General features: G+C 33.8%; 2 protein-coding genes across 5 annotated transcripts; one reads left to right on the top strand and one right to left on the bottom strand.

Annotated features, from left to right (window-relative positions):
* The first annotated feature begins 595 nt into the window (after positions 1-595).
* On the top strand, positions 596-3,290 carry LOC113290716. The gene is made up of 4 exons (XM_026540300.1): positions 596-1,763; positions 1,945-2,042; positions 2,139-2,572; positions 2,693-3,290. Exons 1-4 carry the CDS (start codon positions 596-598, stop codon positions 3,288-3,290), a joined length of 2,298 nt encoding a protein of 765 aa, XP_026396085.1.
* A 12,974-nt stretch (positions 3,291-16,264) lies between these two features.
* LOC113287271 (serine/threonine-protein kinase tricorner-like) lies at positions 16,265-26,955 on the bottom strand. 4 transcript variants are annotated; one of them, XM_026535963.1, is made up of 14 exons: positions 26,798-26,955; positions 25,834-26,154; positions 24,143-24,317; positions 23,689-23,772; positions 22,972-23,213; positions 22,107-22,332; positions 21,678-21,757; positions 21,521-21,605; positions 19,947-20,078; positions 19,736-19,849; positions 18,644-18,691; positions 17,452-17,536; positions 17,071-17,127; positions 16,265-16,972 (listed from the first exon to the last, which is right to left on the bottom strand). In XM_026535963.1, exons 2-14 carry the CDS (start codon positions 26,055-26,057, stop codon positions 16,830-16,832), a joined length of 1,695 nt encoding a protein of 564 aa, XP_026391748.1. In that variant the 5' UTR covers positions 26,058-26,154; positions 26,798-26,955; the 3' UTR covers positions 16,265-16,829. The 4 variants fall into 4 exon arrangements, with proteins under 4 accessions (XP_026391748.1, XP_026391749.1, XP_026391751.1 ...); XM_026535964.1 differs by having other exon boundaries at positions 25,834-26,213; positions 26,798-26,944; XM_026535966.1 differs by lacking the exons at positions 25,834-26,154; positions 26,798-26,955 and adding an exon at positions 24,442-25,128.
* Between the last annotated feature and the right edge of the window lie 314 nt (positions 26,956-27,269).

A 27,269-nucleotide genomic window follows, 5' to 3' on the forward strand; every position in this document is an offset into this window, starting at 1 on the left:
AACAAACATGTGATTCTTCTCAATCACTTACTTGTTTGGTCAAAAGCAATGACGCCCAAGGTACTTGATATTTATCCAAGCAAGAACTCTGTTCAATTGTTTTCAATTTCACTAACCAATATCCCAGCTACGTGTTAACCCTACGGTTGTTCTCTAGGTGTTGTATTTCCAATGTTATTTTATAAAATCAAATTTACTCTTCAATGAATTTCAATTTCCTCTTACACTAATTTTAGGTAGGTCGATTTTTTTTTTGTTTTTTTTTGTTTTAATGTTCTCCATGTGCTTGTTGTTAGGTAGTAAATTAACAAGAGACCATTTGAAAATCCTGAGCTGGAACCTTCAAGGTCTAGGTAATAAATTAACCAGAGACCATTTGAAGAACTGTACTTTCAATTACAACCCAGACATCATCTTTCTTTCTGAAACAAAGTCTACTATTAAAAAGGCCATCTTTTTACTGAAGTAAATGAAATATCCTAATTAATGGTGCAATGAGGATAAAATTAGAGTAGGAGGATTAGCTATTTTATGGAAAGATGGAATTAATCTTGAGATCATACATAGTTCAAGTTACATGGTTAACCTCATAATAATGAATTATGATACTGATGATGAATGGTTTCTTACTTGTTTGTATTGCTCTTCTTATGACAATGAAAGACAGGTTCAATGGAGATTTATTAATGAAATTGGTGAAAACATGAACCTTCCTTGGGTCACTATAAGGGATTTAAATTCTACTTTATATAGCAATGAAAGACAGAGCTATGCTATACACCCAACCCAGTCACACCATATCATCATCAATACGATCACTGATTTGGGCCTAATAGACATACCTTACACAGGTTGTCCTTTTACATGGTCAAATCAAAGAGATCATATTCAACAAGTAAGAACCAGATTAGACAGAGCTCTTTGCCTACCTTCTTGGATGACTATCTTTCCCAATGTTATCCTAAACAACCTCATTCCATGTGGCTCTGATCATGCTCCCATACTTCTAAATACCAACTCACAAAATGAAAATCTCAACAAGCCATTCAGATTCTATGAGCATTGGCTTTCAAACAGAACTTGCAAAGAAGAGATTAAAAAAAGTTGGAAATGCAACAAGAGAGGAAGTGAAGCTTTCAAATTCACAAATAGACTAAGGGAAGCAAAGAGAGGTTTGAAAGATTGGAGAGTCAAGGAGTATGGGGACACTGACAAGAAGATCAAGGATACTCAAATTCAACTCCAACAAATCATTAGTCAGCCTCAAGTTAACATGTCTGAACACAACAGATGCCAACAACAACTGAAAAAACTCTATGAAATTAAATACAGAACTGCTTTTCAACAGTCAAGAGAGAATTTTATAAATTATCAAGATAAAAACTCAAAAATATTTCATGCCCAAGCCAACTACAGAAGAAGATGCAATCAAATTCATTCTATACAAGATGCCAATGGAGAATGGAAGAACACAAGAGAAGAAATTTCAAAAATTCTGCTTGATCACTTTCAAAAAATTGCTACTACCTCCAACCCTGAAGAAAATGAAGAAATTATGAGCCTCATTACACCCTGCATCTCAGAAGAAGAAAACATCAAGCTCATAGAAATCCTAAACTCTCAAGAAATCAAAAAGAATGTTTTCCAGATAAAATCTTGGCCAACACCAGGGCCAGATGGATTCCAAGCTGGGTTCTATCAACAAAATTGGGAGATTGTAGTAAATGATGTTATCAAGATGGTGCAGGAATTCTTCAGACATGGTAAGTTGTTAAAATAATTGAATCACACCTTCCAAACCCTCATACCAAAGAAAAGTTTCATCCAAACCCCTTCTGATTGTAGACCAATAAGTCTGTGCAACATCTCATAAAATCATATAAAAAATCATGACAAGCAGACTAAAACCCATTCTTCACAAAATCATCTCTCCCTGGCAAGCAGCTTATGTTCCTGGAAGAAATATTATGGACAACACTATCAGTGCTCATGAAAGTGTGCATCATATGAAGAATACAAGAGCTATACATGGTGTTGTTGCTGTAAAATTGGACATGTCAAAAGCATTTGACAGAATGGAATGGAGCTTCATCAAAAAAATACTGCAGAGACTTGGTTTTACTGGAAAATGGTGACAGATGGTAGATCAATGCATCTCAATTGCTACCATATCTATATTTCTTAATGGTTATCCAATTGAAACAATGATTCCTACAAGAGGTCTAAGACAGGGAGATAGTTTATCACCTTATATCTTCATCCTTTGCATGGAAAATTTCAGTAGAATGATACAAGCTGAAGTGGAGAAAAATAACATATGTCCAATATATCCAGCTAGAAATGGCCCTCCAGTTTCACACTTGTTCTTTGCATATGACTACATCTTATTCTCTACTGCTAAAAGATCTTCTATAGATAATCTTCAAAAAGTCATTCACAGCTTCTGCAAGGTTTCTGTACAAATGGTAAACATCAGTAAATCAAGCTTACACTTCAGCAAGAGACTCAGTGAAGAAGCCAATAAGTATGTTTGCAATACTATGGGAATGAACATCATGCCTTTAGATGAGAAGTATCTTGGAATAAACCTCTTCATAGGCAGGAAAAAAACTAAGTGCTTCAGCAGTATTCAAGAGAAGATGCAAAAGATAATACAACAATGACAAGCTGGTATGGTTAATCAATCTGGCAGAAGCACTCAAATAAAATCCGTTACAAATTCAACGACACAATTTCAGATGGGTTGTTTTATCCTTCCTCAACAAACAATAAACCAGCTAGAAGCCACTCAAATAAGATATTGGTGGAACCAAAATAAGGGTAAGGACATTTATTTCATTTCTTGGAGTGATGTCTCAATTCCTAAAAGATGGGGTGGCCTGGGTTTTAAAAATCTAAAGTACTTCAATGAAGCTTTGATCACTAAATTGGCTTGGAGGCTTGTCCAAGAGAAAGGGAAGAACTGGACTCTAATTCTAGAAGCTAGATACTTCAAACAAGAAAATATCCTTCAAGATGATCTCACTGATAAAGGCACTGAAATATGGAAGAGTATAACTAAAGGTATTGAATGGGTCAAAAGGTTTCATATTTGGTTAATTGGAGATGGTAAAACTGTATATGCTTTTAGAGATAATTGGATACAAGGCTATTCAGCTCAGCAGCTTCAAGAAAATTTTAGAGAAAATGAAGTTATTCCATATCATATGAAAGTTACAGACTTTATAGACAATAATACAAGAAGCTGGAATATGAATATTCTGCAAATTTTTATTTCACTCAAGACATAAAGCCTTCAATGCAGCATGAAGATACTATCCAATGGTCTCTCACAAGCAACGACATGTTCACAGTTAGCTCTACCTATAAAGCTATCCTCTGTCACTACAATCAAATCCTCATTCACAAGGAAGAGGAAGCTAAAGTTTGGCTGGGTATATGGCACTTACAAATCCCACACAAATGTCAGTTATTCATTTGGAAAGTGGCGAAAGATATTCTCCCTGTCAACCAAAAACTCAGTAGATATGGCCAGATGCAAGATAATAGCTGCAAAAGATGTCAAGCTGAAACTGAAACCACCACTCACATGATTGTTCAATGCACCTTTGCCAAAAGAGTTTGGAGTGCTATATCTCCAGACATTGCTCAATAAATAAACAATATTCAAGATATTCAACATTGGATAAAATCTTGGGAAAACAGAAGCTCTAGAATCAACTTTGAAGCCAAAGGCAATATAAACCTAGTTGTTATTACAATGTGGTTTATATGGAAGTCAAGGTGTGAATTGGTTTTTGAAAATAGGAGATGCTCCGTCAACAGCATGAAGACCAGAATTCTCCAGTTTTACATTGATAATAAAATTCAAACTAACATAAATTTGAATCAATTGCAGGTGTTATGTCATAGCAACATAAGTACTAGAAGAACCACTTCTAACTCTAACTACTGGAACCATCCTCATAGAGGAATGCTGAAATTAACATTGATGCATCTGTCTTACCAAATAATCATTTTGCTGGAATTGCTCTAATTATCAGAGATTTTACAGGTCAGTTGGTGGAAGCCTAGACCATGGTAGAAAGAGTTAGAGATGTCTCTCAGGCTGAAGAAATTGCAGCTCTCAAAGCTCTCCAATGGATCTCTCAATTGCAACTTCAGAATGTCATAGTTGAAGGTAATAACAAGAAGGTGATGGAAAGTATCAATGGTCTGTACAACATCTCTCCCTGGGAATATGGTAATATTGTTAAGGAATGTCAACATTTAATTCAGTGATTAGGTTCTGTTGTAGTGTGTTTTAGAAATAGGAAGTGTAATCAAGTGGCAGATCTTTTGGCCAGGTATGCTAGGACCAATAATTGTAGTAGAAAATGTAATGGAAATCTTCCAGACAATGTAATGGATAGAATTTAGAGTGAAAAAACTTCCCTGTAACTTTGTTTTTGCTTGTTGGCATTCAATGAAAATATTTGTGTTTTTCTTTCAAAAAAAAAGATAAGGGAGAAAATTGTGTAGATCAGACGTGGAGATGAACTTGACGGGCCTTCTCCGGCTTTTTTTTACGGTGTTGTGGACCGATGGTGGTGGTTTAGGAGATGTAGGTGGTATTATACGAAGATGAATTTGTGACGGTGTAAATATAATTTTAGGTTATTATGTAAATATTATTTGAGCAAAGGGTATAATAGTAAAATTAGTCAACCTATTATGATTTAACATGGCCAACGGAAGTCAACGTCATTTCCAAGTACCAAACACAAAGTTGGACAAATGTTAGACCAAACACTAATATTTGACAAAACATGAGTACCAAAAACCAAATAACCCAAAATGTTTTAAGAAACTTGGCAACAGGCAAACAACATGCATCAAGGATAGCTGGATACCACAACTAGCTACTTCTCATATATCAATCCTTCCACCAGACACAAAGTAGCTAACCTCATACACTAATGCACAAACTCTTGGAATCACCATCTCATCTTTTCATCATTCGACACCCGAACCTCCTAAAAAATCATCAATATCCATTGATTGGAATATCCAACTACAGGTACATTTCTTTGGTTGTATTCCAAGTGTGGCAATTATGTAGTAAAAACTGGCTATGCAATCATTACCCAACCACAACAATACCAACAACCACCATCACAACAATACCAACACTATCAACAACCAACAATCATCACTCACATCCCTCATTTCTGTGGACTATAAGTACATCTGCAAACTTAATTGCGCACCAAATATCAGGCTTTTCTTCTGGAAAGACTACCAACCTTCGACAAACTTCACTACATCAACATCACACCAACCAACATGTGTCCATTTTGCAACAACAGAAGAGAGACGTCTCTTCACATTATTTTTGAATGCACTCAAGCCAGACAACTTTGGAATCTCATGCCAACGCACCTACCAAGAAGCTTGAATCCAAGATCAATACCCTACAACAACCAAACAATCTGAAGGACAAACTTAATAGAAGCCTACCACCCACAACCACAATGTTGTTCTGCTTCACATTATGGCATTTATGGTTGGCAAGAAACTCACAGGTTTACAAGAGAGTCAGACAATCACCTCAACAAATAAAGAGTTTTGTTGTAACAATGTCAGCAGAGTACCAACGGGCACAACAACTCATTTCATCACTCCCAGAAGACTCAACTCCAAAATTGAAGCTTGCGCAAACTTACAGAGAATCAACTATCCTGATCGGATGGCAAGCACCACCTCAGGACTGGATCGAGATCAATTTAAATGGAGCAGCAAGAAGCAACCCGGAACCGGCAGGAGAAGGATGCATTTGCAGGAACTATAAAGTTCAACTAATGATGGGAATGGCAGATCGTTAGGTATAACAACATCAATAGTAGTGGAAACATTGGACCTTCTTTTAGCAACAAGAATAGCAAAACAGCAGTCATGACCGATGGTTTGGTTTGAAACAGATCCCCAAGCTCTTATACAGTTACTTCAAATTAACAACACACCATTCCATGGTACCTCAAAAACATGATACAAGAGATTAAATGTTAATGACAGGTATTCCACACACTAAGGCGATCCATGCTTACCGAGAAATAAATCAGGCAACGGACAAATTAGCAAATGAAGCGGTAGATCACCAATAATAAAACCCAACAACGACAATAACAATAATATGGGATCACAAATGCCCAAACTTCATTTCTAATATTGTACTAGACGATAGGAGTGGGGTTACTTTCCCCCACGTTGTAAGAACTGTCACTACTTAATGTTAATGCATGACTTCGTTTAAAAAAAAGAAGAAAAACTAACTACAATAATACTTGAATGATACAAAAATCTCTGGTGCATCACATAGCAGTATAAACATCCTAACCTGATCATGCAAAATGTAAGTACTAACTACCTCAGCAAGGGACAGTAGAGCTTAAAGATAGAAAATACTATCAAACCATAAGTAATTCGATTTCGTTAGAATTTGGCTTTGTCTAAAAATATAATCTAAATAAAAAAAGATAGCAAAATAAAAAGAATAGGATAAGTGTATTGACTTGGAAAAATTCTCGTTGCTATTATGACGTCTAGGGTATGACCCTCTCCAAGAATATAGTAAATTTTTTTTCCATAAAGCTCTCTATATCTCTTGTACATTAGAAACTCCATTAATTAATACTCGATTATTTAATAAACTCTCTTACATAATATTTTTAGCCGGTCTCAAATCGGGGATAAAATGTCAAATTAATAATTCGCTGAAATTATAAGTTAATACATTTTTGTTTACCTATATAAACCCCATATAAAATATAAATTAATTATTCACTATATATATATATATACACATCAATGTTTTATAAATATTTCTGTAAGAATAAATAAATTGTCTTCTGGATTCTGTTAAAATCAATATCATATTGAGTTTCATCTCTAATTTTTCTTATCATCGCAAGAATTTCTAGTGTTGTTTCTCATACCCCAGCAATAAATTATTTAATGTGATTGCGGTTTAACAACTTCGTTTCGTGAAGGGTTATTTATTGTATAACTTTCATCATCTTCTTTCGCATCTTTATTAGTTCCCATAACGCTCTCAATTATTTCTTCATCAGTCAACAATTGTGTAACTTCATTTTCTTCCAGATATTCAGGACATCTTGACATTCACTATAACCCAACTTTTTGGTCAAATATTTGCAAGTCTTAAGTGATATCACCGTCTAATTGTTCATCTGAAATGTCTAAACTTATGTTATCTGTTGATCCAAGTCAAGTTTATCTATAAGTTAATAAGATGTTAGTTTATATTAATCAATAATTATTAATTTGTCGATTAATTAATATCTCGCTTAATTAATAAATTCTGGTGGTCCCAACTCTTTTAATTAACACTCTATTTTATTTAATAAACTCTCTTAAATAATATTTTTGGCCAGTCCCGAATCGGGGACAACGTGCCAAATTAATAATTCACTAAAATATAAGATAATATTTTTTTAAGAGTCCAAATTTGTGCACCCCTCGTATACCTGGGTGCACGTTACAGCTTCCCTTATTCGCTTAAATTTTTTGCGAAAACCACTAGTGTTTTTTTTTCCTAATTTACTTTTCTACCGTTTCTTTCTTTGGAAATTACAAAAGATAGTATTGCTCTCTCCCAGAACTTAATTGAGATCTTCGGCCCTCTTCCTTCCTACAATACGATTGATTAAAATCAGATTCTCTATCATGATTTCATAGTCTCTCCCTAAACATAATTCTGAAACAACTTATAATCTCTACAGCTTGTATAAGAATTTGCTAGAGTATTGAATGCAATACAATCAATTTTCTTCATTCCTACTGTTGGATTCATTTTTTTTTCTCAACCAAAAGCTCCATCCATGAAACTCAACATACCTAATTTTTGTTGACTTCTCACAAACCAATCTAAATCTTATATAAATCGTTGATAACAAATGAAATCAAAGAGATCAAAATTATCGGCAACATTGGATCAATTAATACAGTAGATATCATGATTGAGAAACTTGGCTATTACTTAAGATCTTTTAATACAGTAGATATCAATCAAATCTAATATTTGATTATGTTTTTGGATGGATATCTTGGTTTAGCATCTTCTATATGTATTAAGTACTTTATGCAGAAGGTCTGGAGGGAAAGGAGAACGGAGACACAGAGAGAGAGAGGAAAAGAGAGAAGTTAATGGAGGTTTAGTAATTTGGGTTGTTCTTCTTTTATATTTTTCACTTGATTTTAAGGAAAGAAAAAAAGAAAAGGAAAATAGAAAAAAGGCTATTTTGTGTTTCCTCCCCTGCAAAGATTGCTAATTAGTGTTTCCTCCCCAAAAAGATTGAAATTAGTGTTTCCTCCCATCGTTATGTTTCCCATCCAATGCTCGGTTAGATGAGTCAGCACATGTGCACGTGTGGAAAAAATATTAAAAAAAATGTAATAAAAACCCAAAATAACCTCAGACCTGTAGCAACAACTCACAATTATTCATTTGAGATCGAATCAACCCAAACACAGCATTCCAAAACCAACATCATTAGTTCTTCATAATTCGAATCATACATTATATCATTCATCACAATTTCCTTCATCAAATTGACGGCAACATGGTCATCTACTTGCCTTGATTTCAAAATCAAACCCATAGAAAACACGGCCACCAGATCCATCCCCTCTAAACAAAACCCATTCTTAATTTCACATCCATCAATCACCACATACTTCTCCATTACAGCAACAACAACAATCAACTCCAGGAGAAGCAGATTCGAGTCCCTGTCTTTGTTGTTCAATTACAAATCAAAACAAACCCCATATCTTCTGCAACTCAATAGACCCATCTGAATCCTCCTCTCAGCCAGGTGTGCGAGATGATGAACGGGTTATGTTTGATTTCGTGAACAAGGAACTGAAATGGGTTGTTAATGATGGATCTCTACTGATTTTAGAACGGAATTTGTGGGTTTTAGATTTGAATTGGTCCTGAGTTTACATGGATGTTTGATTGGGGATGATTCTGTGTAATTGGGTTTGCCGAGCAGACGAGGGATGATGAATGAAAAAATTACTTAACCAAATCGATGCCATCACCACCAAATATGATCTTTGATAAACCCTTCTTTAATCTCTTCCATTTATCACCTCAATCGACAGCAGAAACAATTCTTCCATCACCCTAATCGAACCCTAATTTTCTTAAGAACTCCGAGTACTTCTGATCTTCAAATATGTTACAGATACTCGTGAATACCCATCTGAGACCATGGTTTCCGGCAACTACAGTTAGGGAATAGGGCTTGGACTCTTGGTGTTGTTGAGAAGAGAAAAGCTAAGTTAATACGACCTAGTTTATACGGTTAAGAATTGGGATCGGCTGTTGGCACCTGACTCAGCCAGGTGTGTGAGATCCATTTTGTTTTAGTCGAGGGTATTTTGGGAAGGTTAGGAAACATGTGTACCGTATATGCCACGCGTGCACGGGTTCTGACTCATTTAACCGAGTAATGGATGGAAAAACTAACGATGGGAGGAAACACTAATTTCAATATATTTGCGAGGAAACGCTAATTAGAAATTTTGGAAGGGGAGGAAACGCAAAATATCCCATAGAAAAAGTAGGAAAATAAATTGGAAAAAACAGACCCACTAGTGGTTTTCGCAAAGAATTTAAGCGAATAGGGACAGCCGTAACGTGCACTCCGGTATGCGAGAGGTGCACAAATTTGCACTCCTTTTTTAATTACCTATATAGGCTCCATATGAAATATAAATTAGTAATGTATTATATATATATTCAATACATTAATGATTTACGAAGACTTTTTAAAAAAAAAAAATTGATTGTCTTCTGTTTTTTGCTAAAATCAATATCGTATTGAATTTCATCTCTAATTTTTCTTATCAGTGTAAGAGTTTTTGGTGTTATTGGATTATCTTTGTTGTGCTTGCATAATGCTCTACGAATTTCATTGATCATTGTTGATTTTTTAACACCTTTAAGATGAGAAGCCATATTGTGTTTATGATTTGTTTGTGTCAGTAGTATGATTAAATATTATATTTATATAAAATATTTTTTTATTTGTTAGTAGTATGATTTCGTATTGTATTTCTATATGAATTTTTTTTTTGATAATAAATAAAAAATTATCTAAAGCTATCCAGCGTAAGCGTACTAAATATTTGGATGCATGTACCTCACATGGCTATGGTTTGGGGATTTTGGCTTTCACTACTCTAGGGGAGATTAGTGAAGATTTTGTTTGTTTTTTTAAGCGTTTAAAAAATTGTTTAGTTAGCAATGACGCCGGTAGTGGCTTAGGCAGTTTTATTTTTCATAGGTTAGATATTGCTATTCAAAAAGGTGTTGGGGCCCAGCTTGTTGTTAGGCTACCAACTACAGCTTTGTACGATTCAAACACATGATTTTTATACAAATTGTTACTCTAGAAAATATGATTTGATATTGTGTTTATACAAAAATACGATTTGATACTATGTTTATATAAGAAATAAAAAATATGATTGGATATAATGTTTATAAAAGTATGATTTAATATTGATATTGTATATATATAGGAAATATAAAAGATATGATATGATATTTTGTTTGTTTAGAAACTAATTATTGAGTCCAATTTTGTGACAAAACAAAACAACTCTATTGGTTGTCCAAAAATGGACGTTTATAATTAATAAAACTAGTTTTCACCCGTGCATCTGTTTCTTGTTTATGGACTATTAGACGCTTTTTATAAAACCATTATATAAAAGTGTTACAAATCAGTAAGTATGATAATTTTTATACAAATAAAAAATCAATAAATTAATGTCTTAGTTGATGTGCAAAAAAATAAAATAAAATAAAAAGGGCTAAAACAAATATAAGTTCCAAGGGAGGCAGTGCAATGAAAAGAAATTTCTTCTTAGCATTCTTCTCCTCTTTGTGTTGGTCGTACAACATTCTTCTCAATCATGAATCTTAGAATTATCTATTATTCATTTTTGTCGCCGTAAAGTATTCTTATCTTTCTTGTTAAGGAATGATTGTTTTTCTGGATTTTCTTAAATGTAAATCATTGTTTCAATATCTAAGTAATGAGTATTATAATGTTGACTTTCAAAACCATGAATATTAGCATTTTAATGAATTGGTTCATCTGTATTCCAAAAAAAATTATGTGATTGATCAAATATCCATATTAAACTTGTTAATGATATCTAAAAGTATTAATGGGTACTTTAACTAATCCCCCATGAACAAAAAGATAACAAATGTTATTGTCAGCGTTGATCATGACATGTCACCCATGGGATGTATTCATCTTACATTCCAAAAATGATTATAAATACATTTACAACAATTCTAAATTCTATATAGAACGAGAATAAAAACTACGTAAAAACCGCCTCTTACAGAGGGCTGAACCCGCCAATCAGGAGTTTAGCAGGGGACCACTTTAGGGCCCCACCTTTGGGAGAATATAAGTAAGGGAGGTTTTCTTTTAATTATTTTCACGGTCTATTAAGACTTTTTGATCAGCAGTTCTACACTCACCGTGCTTTTGCACCGTGAGCCCACCTTTGGGAGAATATAAGTAAGGGCGGTTTTCTTTTAATTATTTTCACGGTCTATTAAGAATTTTTTATCAGCAGTTCTACACTCACCGTGCTTTTGCACCGTGAGATCCACCGAGTGTAACAAATACTTGGGACCCACCACCCAGGGAATCATAGGGGGCTAATTTTTATGTTTCACTCGGTGCATTTCACGGTGGGTTTTCTACGGTGAGTTAGAGTTTTCGCTTTTTGATACATTTATGGGTCATGTGACTGGAATTACTCGGACAAAGATGACAAAGAGTTGCGGGCCTTGTAATTATATATAAAAAGAGGAAGGATGTGCATACGGGATCTCTTTTTTTGTTGTTGATGGGTTCGTACATATGGGATTTAAAATGCATGAATCAAATTCTACTCGAAACGAACATTAGCATTTTATTTTATCAGATAAGTAAATGAAAATTGGCCCTTTATCGGAGGAACGCAAAATCCGCAACACTGACACTTCTGGACCAATAATATGGTATCCCAATTTTTAAATGAGAAAGACCATAAAGTTTAAAGACTAAATGTTTGTTCCAATTTTGGCGAATTACATGAAGTCTCTCTTTTGGAAATAATAACAAAAATACAAATACAAATATTAAGATACATCATGAAGACCAAGATGGATCACATACAAAGCAAGAACACCCTTATAAAGTATTTAATCGAACAGTATCACCAGTTATATAATTTTCCGTTAAATTCAAAATTGTATTTCTGTGGCCAATAATGGTAATGTCCGGAGCGCATTTTAAACTGGTGCGTCCATTGCCAAGTTAAAAGTACCGACATCATATTCATCATGTAGATTCTATTATAACTGAAAAATAAAGCCTCAAACTCCCTTGTGTATACAAAGAAATGTCATTTTGTCCACAAAACAAAGCAATACACCTAAACGTCTTCCTTGATCCCACAAATGGTACGATCAAATGACTGTAAACGTCTTATGAACAACAGTCTTGCATTGGTTTGGTTAGGACTGAATCTGAACTAAATCAAGGAACGAAAGTGGGATCAAGGATAATTTTATGCTCTGGATTTATGAGTTTCACAAAAACGGATTTACGAAGTTTACACAGGCATACATAACTTACTCGGTCAGTTGTAAATATAAACTCCAGCATTGCATGTAAATGCATGTAATTGCATAACTACCATATATTACCATACTTTATACTGTAAATCATAAAATCTCGTGCAAAATTTTAATACCTCTGAGACCTTTTGAACTGGAGTTGATGTTCTTTTAGGTCAGATCGCGGCATATTCGACTAATTCTTTATGGTACTAAAAGTTCCCCGTTAGACTTCTCCTTTTACTTGAGGTTTATCTTAGCAACATTCTTCTCGGTCAAATTGTACAAATCCTTCTTTCTTATGAAGTATCAGCAATTCTGAAGCACCGCTATATCAAGAGGAATTTGAGCAAAATCATTTAACTTGATAGAAATATATTAGAACCTTTCCTGACAACATTTTGATGTTTTGAGTTGCAACATACCTTGTAACTTCCAGAATATAGGATTGGACGCAATCCATAGCGATAATCGTGGGACTGATATGAATCAATTGTATGATCTTACGGGTAGTGATGCTCCTTTGCATGGTTAGACCTCTTAATTAATAAACATCCTAAAAAAGAAAAGCAGTATATACAACACCATTATCTTGGTACATGCATAAATTTCTGCTTGTATTAAACCCTTAAGAAAATTGATTGACTGCAAATGTCATTTATAGGAACAAAATATTTTGATTATGATGAGCACAAAAATGAATAGAGAGACGATCTTAAGTACAAACTGAACAATCCATCATCTGTAACCATAACTGCAAGAAAATCATCAGATATGTGCATGAAAATTCAGCCGTAGCACATTGGTTCTATACTTCTACTCCTTTGTTCCTTCAAAACCCACTTTATGTTGGCTTGGAACAACATTTTCAAAAAAAATCTATCTACAATTTAATATTTTGATTAAATTAGATCAAAAAAATCCAAACCTAATTAAACCGAAAAAGGCCATAAAAATGAACTTGTTATTACCACGTCCATGTACTGCGCAGTATTTGATATTTTCGTTTGATAAATCATAAGTACCACAGGAATAAAGTTAACAAAGATCACCATACAAAAAGAGAATCATTACCTCACTTATGCCTTCAGATTCAATCTTATTGTTCCAGGCTTGACTATGAGGTTCATTCAAGGAACAAATTATAAATATAGATCAACCGTAAAAGGAACAAAAAAAAAAGATTAATGGTTGCTTAATATCATATTTCTGTTTTGGAAAATAAACTCCGGTGCACGAAAGACAAAAGTTCATCACATCAATAGTAGAAACAAAGATTGCATCATAGCAAAAAAATAAATATGCACCTGTACAAAATAAAACCTACTGATTCAATTTTATTGTTCAAGCTTGACAATGAGGAGAAACAACTGCAAAACGAAACCAAATAAAATATAGATCAACGAAACTTTGAATTATGAAAGACAAAAGTTCATTACCTCAAAAGTACAACAAATTATTCCATCTAATCGGTCAATCATTCATTGATTGAGAATATAACACCATTATCGGCAAAAAGCCCAAAATTTCCAAAATAAGAATCCAACAAAACCAAAGAACAATAAAACAACAAAAAGCCCAAAATTTCCAAAATAAGAATCCAACAAAACTAAAGAACAATAAAACAGTATAAGAAGAAAAAACCACAGCGTGAACCATGAAAGCTTGTCTTTGTCCGGGAGCTTTATATAGAATTCGACCAAGCAGAAATTCCATAAACTTAGTACGATATTTTGGAAATAATATCATTTTATATCTTTGAATTTATACTAAGGATATTCTTTCATTCTTTAAATTTATATCCTTAAATTTAGATATTTTTGGATATCTCCATATTTACTTGTTAACTTATCAAAAAAAAGATAACATTTTCACTTGTTGCAATAGTTTCACTCTAAAAAAAATATAACGACCATCATTACGAATAGAAATTCTTTTATTTTGTTTTTATGGAATGAAAAATATTAAGAAGTTTTTTTTATGGAATGAATAATATTAAGAAAAAAGAAACCGATGCTCATTATTTTCTTTTTTGTTCTTCTCCAGAGTTACTTAATTTTTTGTTGTAAACATACACGATTTTCTACTAACCGTTTTCTATTTCGACTATTGTGCAGGATTATCGTTTATTTATTTTTTTGTGGAAGAAGAAACACCTCCCGATCCACTGGTATGCATCGAAAACTTTATGCATTTTTATTTAAATTTTTGATCACCCCTAATCTCTTTTTGATGTTTTATTAATTATATTCAAAATGCAATTATAAAATTTTAATTATAATTGTCGATTATAATGGACATTAGTTTAATTATTAGTTTGAAATGTAATTAAGATAACTTTATAGTTATGAGAAGTGTAACCGAACATTGGACATTGAACTTATTTTTAATACTTTTATGATTGATTTAATTTTTTTGATTAACTTGTGATGAATGGTTTAATATCTTTTATTAATCGTGATTTTATCTAGTTTATTTATTTACATCCGTGACTTTTAATTTTAAAATTTAATTAGCATAGTTAGAATATTTTTCTTTTTTGTAATTTTAGGAGATTTTATTAGATTTTGCTTCTTTAGGTAATATTTTTTTCTTAAATGTGATTGGTTTAAAATATGTATTGTGGGGCAAAAAGATTCGACTTTATTTTTATTGGCCGAAATTTTAAGTGGTGGGGCGCTCGAAAAAACTCTATTATTATATAAAGAATATTAGTTTTTATTCTATTATTGTTTAATCACTATTTTCAAAAGAAGGAAATAATACATATATTCCTTTGATCTCATCTTATGAAAAAGCAGCATAGTGTAATTGTTAATCATCTCAGTAAGAATCATACTCACCTGTATGCTCTACTACCCAAACATCTAAACTGTGAGCTTCATATAGTGAACTAGTCCGTCGGATGTTAACATTCCTAAGCACCTGAATACAGAACACCAAACCAAAGGAAAATCACGAATATATATGGACAGGCAGTGACATTAGAGAACACCCTATGCTGTAATCATATTTAGTATTATTTCAACGGACCGAAACCGTATCGCTTCAATTGGAATAATAAATAGGATGTAGTTTCTGTTGATATCAATGGTAATAGTTTCTTCATTTTCTTATACTAGCACCATCATCCGACTGATCATCACGTCTTTGATAGTTAATTCGGTGGTTACAATTTTTTATTTTTCTAAACTAAATCGCGATATTTTAGGAAATATAAGATATATTATATATTTTCTTTCCCTTTTAGAAATTAAAATTAAAACCAATTTTATCAAGTAAAAACGTTGGTTTTAAGAATAACCAATAAGGTTGTTTTGTTTTGTGCACACTCTTTAGAGTAGTGTGCACAAAATTGGACTCCTAATTATTTGATATGAAATTTATCTATTAAATTGATAGAGTATTAATTGATATATAAATTAATAATTATTAATTGATCCGTTAGTTAATATTTCGTTTAATAAATTTATTTTCCGACATGTCACTACTTGTGAATTTCTTTCCACAAAAGTCGAGACATTATCTTTATCGAAGTCATTCACTTTTTAATAGCCTGTGCAGTATCAGTAAATCTTTATTGAAGTTATACCAGTAAATCTAATACATTTATCGACTTCAAGGTAATCCAAAATCACATGAAGAACGTAACTCTTGTACATTTATAACTTCTAGATTCATGTCAAACTTAATAGTAAAAGCCTTGAGCTCTGGGTTCTAACCATCACACTATAACAGTCTTATGTACTTTACATTTATTATCACCCCTAAAAAAAAGAATATCAAAGAGTAGTTATCTTTTTCTTCTATGCAGTGAACAATCTCTATAGGACAAGTTAAACAGGCTTACGGGGCACAACAGTTGCAAACAAATTTACATGTGAAGACCTGAGTAAAGTGTATCATTTCCTTCTTCTTTCTCACCCTCTTTCATCTATCTATACTAGAAAGGGATGGATTACCCTTGTATAGGAGCCTGATAAGAGAACAAGCAAGCAACGACTCATATTGCACAAAATCAACCATAAACCAAAAATAAAATACGGGTATCTTCTTCTTTTCTTTTCCTTATACTCTGTATCTATTTTCTTTCACTATGAACAGCTAATTAGAAGCTTTGCCTTGTAAATTATCTCTGCCGAGGCTTGTTCTGATAAATTGGAGGTCTACTTGAGTTCCATGAAGGTTCTGGGATCTCAGGAACTTCAGAATGTGTAGGTAAAGGGTTGACATAGCTTGGGGCTGTTTGCTGCTCAGGAATTCTGTCTGACTCTGTGGATTACATTCATAGATGAAGCAAGTTTCAAAAATAAAATTCCGGTTAAAGAAAAAGATAGCAATTACAAACTGAAGTGATTCAATTATTTTACCAAATAGAGACTTGATTGATGGCCGTTTTGGCTTAGTAGTCTTTTTCTTTATCTCCGCTACATTAAACAATGAAGACACAACAGTTAGTTACTTCACGAAGAAATAATATAACATGTAATGATGCAGAATGCATATGATCAAGAATTGAGCCACAAATAAGAATAAGAGTTATTATATGAGGCTTTATCCCCATCCTATATATTCCTAATTTACTGAAAGAGAAACTAGAATATGTGAATGAGGAGCAATGATCATGGCCTACATTCATGCGGATATGCAAGGAAAATACAGCCACCATAAGCTACATCAGAGAGGCTTAAGATTTAAACATATACATAGACTTTCCTATGAAATGCTACATGAGAGAGAGAGAGAGAGACCAATGCCAGGAACATGATGCTCGTTAACAATCTCAAAGTTTTTGTATGTATATCCAACAAAATTCACATCCTTCGAGGAGAGCATCTGAAGACATTGGAGCCAAAAAAAAAAAAATAGTCACATGTTATGTTACAACGACACGCCTAAAAAACAAAAAACAGCCGTGTCAATACAGATTTACACGAGTATTAATACTCCAATACTTCAAGATACAACTCAGTTAGAAAACTTTGACTAAATTATTAGATATCAACTGCTGTCAAGATAAATCAATACCTTAATATTAGAAAACTTGGGTATTTTACTAGATTCTACGAGAAGTTTTAACTTTAGTAACAAAATATTAGTCCCAAATCTGTCCACTGATCTTGCTCTACATATTACACGCATATATCTTGCAAATTCACTACCTTATAGAGTTATATATCTATGTTAAACTACTAAATTCAATGATATTTATATTCTGTGTGCTGTGTCCACGTATTTTAGTTTTTTAAGTTGTCGTGTTGAAGTAGCGTATTGGATACAAGACACTGACACCGTGTCTTTGTAACACAGGTCACATGGAAAAATATTGGCATACATACAAGCAAACATAGATTAAGTTTATTAATTTTTTATTAGCTATGATAAGGAGAACATATGAGGAGGTATTATTTGTAGAGAACTATCTTAACAGCTCAGAAATAGATCACACCGTGGAGGTTACTCATGCTTAGCAGGTAATTTCGTGCTGATGGTTTGAACATATTATTGTAACTGAGACTCTGTTGCAATGTTGTACATGCTTACAGCTTATGCACATGGAAATTTCATCAGCTGGCTGTACCAATCAATTAATGAAACAGCTAGGATCATATGCAGTCAATCAAAAATTTGTGAAGATCTTTACGGTGAATTCTCTAACCATTCTGTGGCTGAATACTTTGTGATTGATTCATTATTGCGAGGTTACTATTTTTGCATGAATTAGAAACTTATTTCAACCACTTGTATATCTATGACACAATTTCATTTTCAACAGACAGTTTGTACCAGCAACGAGCTCTACACAGTATATACAGTTGTCCATCACAGATACTAACCGGTTACCCCAGGTAACACACAAAATGCTGAGTTGGGAAATTATGATATTATGAAATCAAAGCTATACAAAAACAATGAAAAAAAATAAAAAAATCCGACACTTACTTTCCTCCAGGGACCTGATTTTGATGGAGCTTGACTTTGATCCCCCGACTGCATAGGTGCACTTGCGTAATCAGAATACATGTGAAATGAAGAAAATATTCACAAAAAAACACCCACTAATAGGCCAAGCCTATTAAAATTTCCATATCTAAGAATTTCGCCAGGGTTGAGAGCAGGCACCACCAGCAAGACAAGCTATACAAAAGCTGAATCCTGCGAAATTCATGCTCATCATACACAGTCTTACATCATTATCATTACTGAATCAGCTCCTATATTTTCCTTGATTTACCTCCAAGATGAAAATAAACCTGCAGAGTCCTTTTGTAATACAGCATTATAGCCACAAGATACTCAAGACTCCACATACTTGATATCTTTGAAGCCGCAGTATAAAAAAAAATGATCGACAGGTAAGAACTAATGTCTTCCATCTATGATGAATTAAAAAGGAGAAACAATGGCACATCCCTCTACTCACCCATCCTACAATGTAGTTCTCACTCGTTCAACAATCAGTGAACATTCCATAAAGAACAAAAGAAAACATAATAATAATGCACTAAGTGTGTTCATAAAGATCCAAAAAACAGCAATATTAACGATATGATGAAAGGATAAAATTCTTATGGCTATTTTGCTTGGGGGGCCAGATCAACGATCATAAATGTATAGGCTAGAAATGCACTATCTTTTACCTAAGATCAAAATGCACTATCTCCTAATTGCCTGCTAGCTTTAAAGAGCTACAGTGCAGGATAGCACATTAGCACTAATCAAATTCTTCTCTGTTTCTTTCTCAGAAGAACCCCTATATGGCAGGAAAAATGCTGTGGCATCAGGGTTTTCAACATAACCTACAATTTTAGTGCCTCAACACCACCTCTGACAACATATATCTTACAAGTTACAGAACATACGGAATCCACAAAGGCATGAAGCACAAAACTAAGCAGAAAATGCTACATCAAACGCGCCAGTTCTTGGGCATGTTCATGAGTTCTTTCAAGCGTGTTGCAGTGTTGGTATAAGTTAGATCATTAAATATTAGCCACTTAACATAAAAAAAGATGATAATATAAATTAAGATACCTCTTCAAACTTCTCAAAATTCTGAGTATCCAGTTCATCTTTAACCTCGGGTATGAATGCAGCTTCCATCTGATACAACCTATCCCATTGAACGCCTTTAAACCATGGGTGCGCCTAAGAATATTCAGCATCAACCACACAATATTCAGCATTCCAATCATTTTACCAACAAAATAAAAAATTTAAAAAAAAAATACATAAAAATGCGAACTTTAATTTCATAAGCTCCTTTAGTCCCAAGTCTCTGCTCCACGTTGCACAACAATTTTCTGATGAGGTCCTTAGCCTCCACAGACAGCTTTGCTTCCTCGGGGAATTTCAAATGAGTCCTCCAATTTACAATCTCCATAAAATTTAGAATTATGTGTTAGATACAGAAGTAATAAGAATTTTAAGAGATCATGTTACAGTCGACCGTATTAGGAAAGAAATAAGAAGGCTTCTGAAGTTTGCATCAATTTGTGGTACATCCTATAGTATAAAGCAAGGTTTGAAAAACAGGTCACGACTCAGGTCACGACTACTGGGCGTGACCGTTATAACGGGTTTTGACGGGTGTGAGCACGTTTCGGACAAAAATCGCGTTATTTAGGAAAAAAACGCGTTTTTTATACGTTATTCTAAAATAACGAGAGTTATAACGGTTAGATAGAAAATGAACAGGAATTATGGTTCGAAATTCCTATCTAACGGTTACAACGTGCGTGAAAACAATTATAACGGGTTTAATAACGTTGTTATAACGTTTTCTATATATTATTATTTTATTCTTTTATTTTTAAAATATTAGTAATAGTTTTTTAATCTTTAATTTAAAATATAAAGAATTGTAAGAAAATGTTTTTATATTCTTTTTTATTAAAAAACTGTTATAACTCACGTGAAAACGGAAAAAATGGTCTAAAAAACTTACGTTAAAATGTTATTTAGATGGAAAAAATGTAAAATTCAATTTTAGAAAAAACGGTTATAACGTGTATGAAAACGGGAAAACGGTCCTAAAAAACTGCCGTTATTTCCTATTTACCGGCATTATATAGGCACAGGGTTCTGGGACTCTCACGGCCACGGTATATGGGTGTGACCGTTTTAACGGGTGTTTTTTTTGGTAAAAATGGGTGTTTTTCAAACCTTGGTATAAAGTTTAATCTACTGTATAATGTCATATTGAAAACAAAACGTGTCTAGCTGTTTGATTCTGAACCATGAATCACAATTTTAAATAGGTTTTAGGTCATACAACAGCAAAATCTAAGTTCATTACCACTGGAAAGTAGTTTCACGGAATTGAACTTACCGTGTTAATGATTCTACAGGTAAAAATTCTAAAATCATTTAGTACAGGAATACAATGACGGATCTTAACATAATCTGGAATAGGGGGTTTGGTATTATTAAGACAACAACAGTAACTACAATAATACTCGAGTAACACAAAACTCTCGGGTGCATCACATAGCAGCATAAACATCCCAACTTGATCGTTTCTACAGAAAGAGGTATTTTTCAATACTTCAACTTATTGTTAAAGAACTAAAAGATACTTAGCCAAAATCGCAATGTTGATGATAATAGTACTTGTATTTCCGAACAGGCCCCGTGTTTAACATTTCAATATATTAGCAATCAGCCTAAAGTTGATTTTAGGGATGCATTCAACAATAAATCCAAGATCTAATCAATTTAAATATTCAAGCTCATGCTAAATACTCATACTTTGTTATTCATATGGAGCAACTATTGGTAGATATTAATCATTCAAAAATTCGCTAATGTCTATTTTACCTTTCTGCAAGTAAGGATTGCCTCTTCAGAGTAAAAAGGTGGATAACCCACAAGCATTTCATACATAATTGCTCCCAGTGACCACCTATAAGAAACAAGTTAAAAATACGCACCAAATATGGTATCAGAAGGAAGTCATACATGAAGAATGTCTAACCAATCACACTCCATTCCATATCCTTTCTTCAGTAGAACTTCTGGTGCAATGTAGTCGGGCGTCCCGACAGTGGAATAAGCCTGAATCATGATCACAGAGATAATGAAAATGAAACCCTCCAGTTAGGGGACAAAAAAAAAGAGCCGCGAACCAAATAACTGATTGCACTCGGCAAAGCGTTAAATCTTGTAGCCATTTAAGGTGTTAAGTGAGAGATGTATATTACAACAATTGGAAGCCCATAACTACTTTTTCAAACAAGCTAAAAAGAATTTGACGAGTGATAAAACTAGAATACGGTCAACTGGTATACATCATTACGTATGAAAATGAAAATCCAGCTACTTTCATCTAAAAACACAGCATTATCTATTGCAATTTAATTTTTTCTAAGATATTGCCAGAGCCAACGGGAAGGAAGAAGCTTACCAACATTCGCCTATTTTTTTGCCAATGTAACAATTGTTCCTGTTGTGTTCGCCTTGGAGCAATAGGCCCATTTAAATGCTTATCACTATCCAATGAAGGTTTAACACCAGGGTCGTTCACACTAAGTTGTGGAAAACTACTACAATCCAAGGGCTTACACAATCCAAAATCTGAAAGCTTCATATGGCCAAAGCGATCTAGCAATAAATTATCCGGCTTGATATCCCTGTAAGAAATCACAAATTCACACTGCAATTATTACTTTAAAAGTTAAATGCAACAAAATCTAATAACCACAATGCACAAACAAATATGACATGAAGATCAGAAATACCGGGAGGATTATCTAGTGGCACAGCAATATGGTACATTTGTAGCTATACATAGCAGAGGTAACAGATAGAGATCACCCGTAGAGAAAAATATTTACCAGGAACATTCCTGAGTTCCTAACCGACTGAAAAATGTTCAGATGGCCTGCTAAATTGTATTCAAAACCATTCTGTCAAACTGGTTACCAGGGTCATCTTGATGCGTTTTGGTTCGGCGTAGGATTCAGTCGTTTGTTAAATTTGAATCAGTAATTTAAATTTTGCACATACAAGGGCAGTTAAGTCTTTTTGTAACATATCTCTATATCAATGGTAATACACGGGGCATTAAGCATGGACAGTTTGCTCAAATAGTGCTACTTTAAAGTCTAGTCCGTATCCTTCACTATGTTCTGTAGCACTGGATATTTAGTTGTAGCGCATAATGATAGAATTCATTAACTGGAACCTCTACCTCTACCATGTGTACTATATGATCTAAATAACAGGTCTAGTTTCAAATGATGAAGATGGGAAAACTGCTTGATAAAAACCTGTGAATATAATTGTGCTTGTGAATAGATTCGATGGCAAGAACTGTCTGTCCAACATAGAATCTAGCCTCATCCTCACTCAAGGTATCTTTGCGCATTAGCAATGTCATCATGTCTCCACCAGGAAGATATTCCATAACCAGATACAGAAACTCTGTGTCCTGAAAGGAACAGTAGAGCTTGACAATGCAAGTACTATCTACCTCAGCAAGAAGATTCCTTTCGGCTTTAACATGCTCCACCTAAAAAATGTGAACTTAAATGACATCAATTTATGAAACTAGAATATAAATATACAACATGGGCATGATATAAAAATTATAAGTAGCCTATGCCGCATAACACATTGAGACCGTGCTTTGATAAAAGGTCTTCCTAAACGTTGATTACTAATATAGAGGATAAATATGTACTTTTGAAAATATGGGTTATATATTTATTAAACTCATGGCTTTATAGCCTATATATATGACAAGCCTAAAATGTTGATGTTTGGTTATTTAATATTAAAGTGAACTTGCAGAAGATATAAGATTCACAAATTAATGTGATATGTTCTTTAAGCAGAATGGATTTAGATTTCGGACGAGATAACTTCTCACCAGGGACAGTTTCCTTCTATGCTAATAGCTATATTAAGGATCCCTTTGCTTAAAGGTTTCAGAAACCCCGTGTACGATTTACAGGATATAAGAAAGAAAATCTGTTTAAAAATACCTGGCCCCTGCGAAGCATCTCTGCTTTCTTCAATTTTTTCATCGCATAAACTTGCCCAGTGGTCTTTTCTCTACATATTCTTACCTGAAACAGTTAACCAATCTGTATGTTCAAACATCCTTGGGAATACAATTTTAAAATGCACAATATATAGATCAACATACAATCTCTACCAACGCCCTCAAGAATGAAGAACTAAAAGACAACCAATACATATTAAGAGCTAAAATGCTATGTTTTCCTCTGCTAAATCAACTATCTATCTTTTGATAATAAATAGGCGATGAGGTGGAGTGCATGAAAAAGGAATAAATTCCAACCATCATCAAAAATCCATCAGGCGCCTGAGGTGCGCAAATACAAATTTGCACAAAAACTGAATACACGATAAATTCAGGATAACTGAACTTTTTTTTTAACACGGTAAAGAAATCTTCGTATGACAAAGACATACCTCTCCGAATGCACCACGCCCTATTATGGTCAGAAGATCAAAATCATCAACACCCATTTTGTGTCTCTGAAGGCGCATATACTCTGTCTCTTTTTTCTCCAAGTATTTCAGAAGGTTATATTGATCTTCCTCAGAAACTTCACCATCAGCCAGCTTCCTTTCCAACACCCAACGCCTGAAAAAATTGGAGACACAAAATGAGTTACAGAAATTTAGAAAGGTGTAAACTTTTTGTATTATTGAGCTGTATTACAAGTTCAATATATGTATTATAAATTAAAGAATGCATAAATTCGTACCATCACAGAACGTGAAAATGTTTTTATAATTAGTGTTTTCTGGACCTGAATTACAGGAACCAAAATATTTCCCCACTTTTAAGTTTGGCCACTTCAGATGAGAATTTAACATGGTAAACCATAGCCAACTCCATTTTAAGAACTGAAGTTGTCTTTTCCCTCTTGGAAATGGACTTCAAAATGCTTCTTTGTCTGATACAGAAGGAGCTCGTGTACCAACCACAGGTTTTCCTACTTCTCCCATACTTTCCTTTGCCTCACATACCATTGGCTTAGCACACCCAGGCACTATTTATTGATCCGGTCATAGTAGGATAAATTGCCCCAGGGACTTTAATTCTTGACATCTTGATCACAGCTACGTTTTCTTAGTCAAGCACCATTATATCAGCTCAAGTCACACATGTCTCTACTTCCATCTGGTCAAACTTGTTTAGTTGACTATAGAGCTTATGAGTGCATTTTCAAATAGTCTGCTCTCTTTTCCACTTAGTGAGCACACATAAATTTCATTCTTTTGACAGTATCTCAGGACGCCATGTAACTACTACGTTTACTGGTCGCATATGGATCATTGACTATAATATCGATTAACTAGAACTGAAGTGTATTTTTCAGTTGCAGTACCACCCATCTCACCTTGAAAAAATTCCATACTCACTTTTTATAGCACAGGAGATAGCAATAACTATTTCGAAATTGAGGTGGATAAACTTTACCTTCACGATGTTGCTTCATCAAGTGCAGTGCAACCCAGCAGTACCAGAAATCCCAGATAAGAATGTACTCTTCTGACATTATCATGTAGGCTAGTATATACTTCCTACTAGGAATCCCTCATATTCTCTTCACGCAAATCATGTTTGCACAATTCGAAATTGCAAAATCACGACAATGAACCCTTCTAACTCTTTCACGTGTCACACCTACAAATCCGTCCGAATATTGTAACTCTGTAAGTTTCACTTCGATAAACTTCTTTCTAGTCATTAGATTTTTGGTATTCTGCACTCTGATCCTTCCACAGTTGCTTCATATTCTGTATCTCATTAGTTGGTTTCGGAGAAGCAGACTACATGTATTGTATCTTGACATTAGATAAGATACTTTAAGAAAATGGCATCCTGATGATCTAAAATAAGACACTTCAAGGATTTGACGCATGACCAGATGGACAAGTGAAGAGCTGGATCTAAGACAGCAAACACAGTATCTACTACGGCTCTGCCTTGAACTGTTAATTTTCCCATAAGCACACAGCAAATCATCTTCAAGTAGGTCCAAAAGCAACACAAATATGGATACCACAAAAAGCAAATGCAGCAACGCACTAAATTACTACAAACAAGAAAGGCTCAAAGAAGAAATAGGTGGTATGAAACAGTGGTATACCTTTCCTTTCTGTCTTGCAAAGACTTCATCTGAGACTTGTAATGATTCTCAATGTACTGCTTCGCAGCTGCGACCTTCTGTTTGGTGGCAGTTGAAGGTGCTTCCTCACTGGGACCCTTCTGTATGTCCTTCCCATTTCCCACTTCATTCTTTTTTATTTCCCCAGCTTTTGGTTTCTCTGATCTGGGTTGAAACTTATGAAACCAACTCCTCGCAGAATCCATTTTTTCAAGTTTAACAAGTCAATCACATATAATCATGATTTTTCATAGTATACACATGAAACCAAGCTCCGAATTTTCTTCCCTATACTCCAAAAGCCTGAAATATTTGACACAGTTTACAACTTTCACTAGGATGTAAGATATATTCACCAAAAACTGTAAAAAAAAAAAAAAGTGTCAACGAAAGAACAAATACTAGACAAAGTATTTGCTAGAAAGAGAAATTTCACGAGAAATTTTGCTCAGGACTACAACCAGGAACTTGATAAAATTCTCCTTCCCTAATTTGATTACCAAATGAAATTTTTTTGATATCTTCATTACTAAAAAAAAGTAAAGTTTGTTTAATCGTTTGGATCTAATTTCTGATATCTTCTTTACTTAAAACAGTACATGTTCAATTTCCAAATGATACAGTAGACTTGCCCATTTCATTGAAATCCAGAAAAATCTCAACTTTTCAACCAATTTTAACAACAGCCGGCGTACAATTCATTTCTTGTCTAAATTTGCTCCAATAAACAAAAAAAAAACTTCATTGATTGGTTTCAAATAAATAAATGATTCCGCATTCTCCAAAAGAAAATTTCAACAAATTCAGCTCACAATATACTAAACAGAATGAAATAATTTCGTGAGTTCCAGTATAAAAGCTTATACTGTGATTTCTAACACTTTGAAACTCGAAAAGATTACTGCTTCAACAAAGAATTCGGAGTATATTGTAAGAAAAACATTACCTTTTATTCGAGAGATCGCAACAATGAAACCCTAATTCTTGAATGATATAGCAAAACGACTCTTCGTTACTTTCAACTTTGACTCTCTCTCTCTCTCTTTCTCTCTCTCTCTGCGAAGAAACGCTTTCTATCCACCTTCCTTCAGCGCATTAACAATTTTCAAATAATTCTACTATTAAATATTCGATTAATTGTAATCACATCCCTTGTATTTCCAAATAGCCCAGGGAAGTCCACACTCTACACCATTTAGGTGCTTCAAAGAAAAATCAGCAGAAACCTTGAAAATGAAGGCTATTATTGGGCTTCACATTTCATTAAACGGGCGTCACCTAATAGGACAAAAACGGGTCACCCATAAGTAATGTAAAAAATTCCTTATCTAAAATAATTTTGTAACGACTAAACAACCCTTATTTAGTTAATTTTAATTTAATTAGATAAAAATTAAATTAATGAATTTTGTTGTATA

This window comes from Papaver somniferum, chromosome 6 (assembly GCF_003573695.1).
Source record: "Papaver somniferum cultivar HN1 chromosome 6, ASM357369v1, whole genome shotgun sequence".
Taxonomy (NCBI): Eukaryota; Viridiplantae; Streptophyta; class Magnoliopsida; order Ranunculales; family Papaveraceae; genus Papaver; species Papaver somniferum.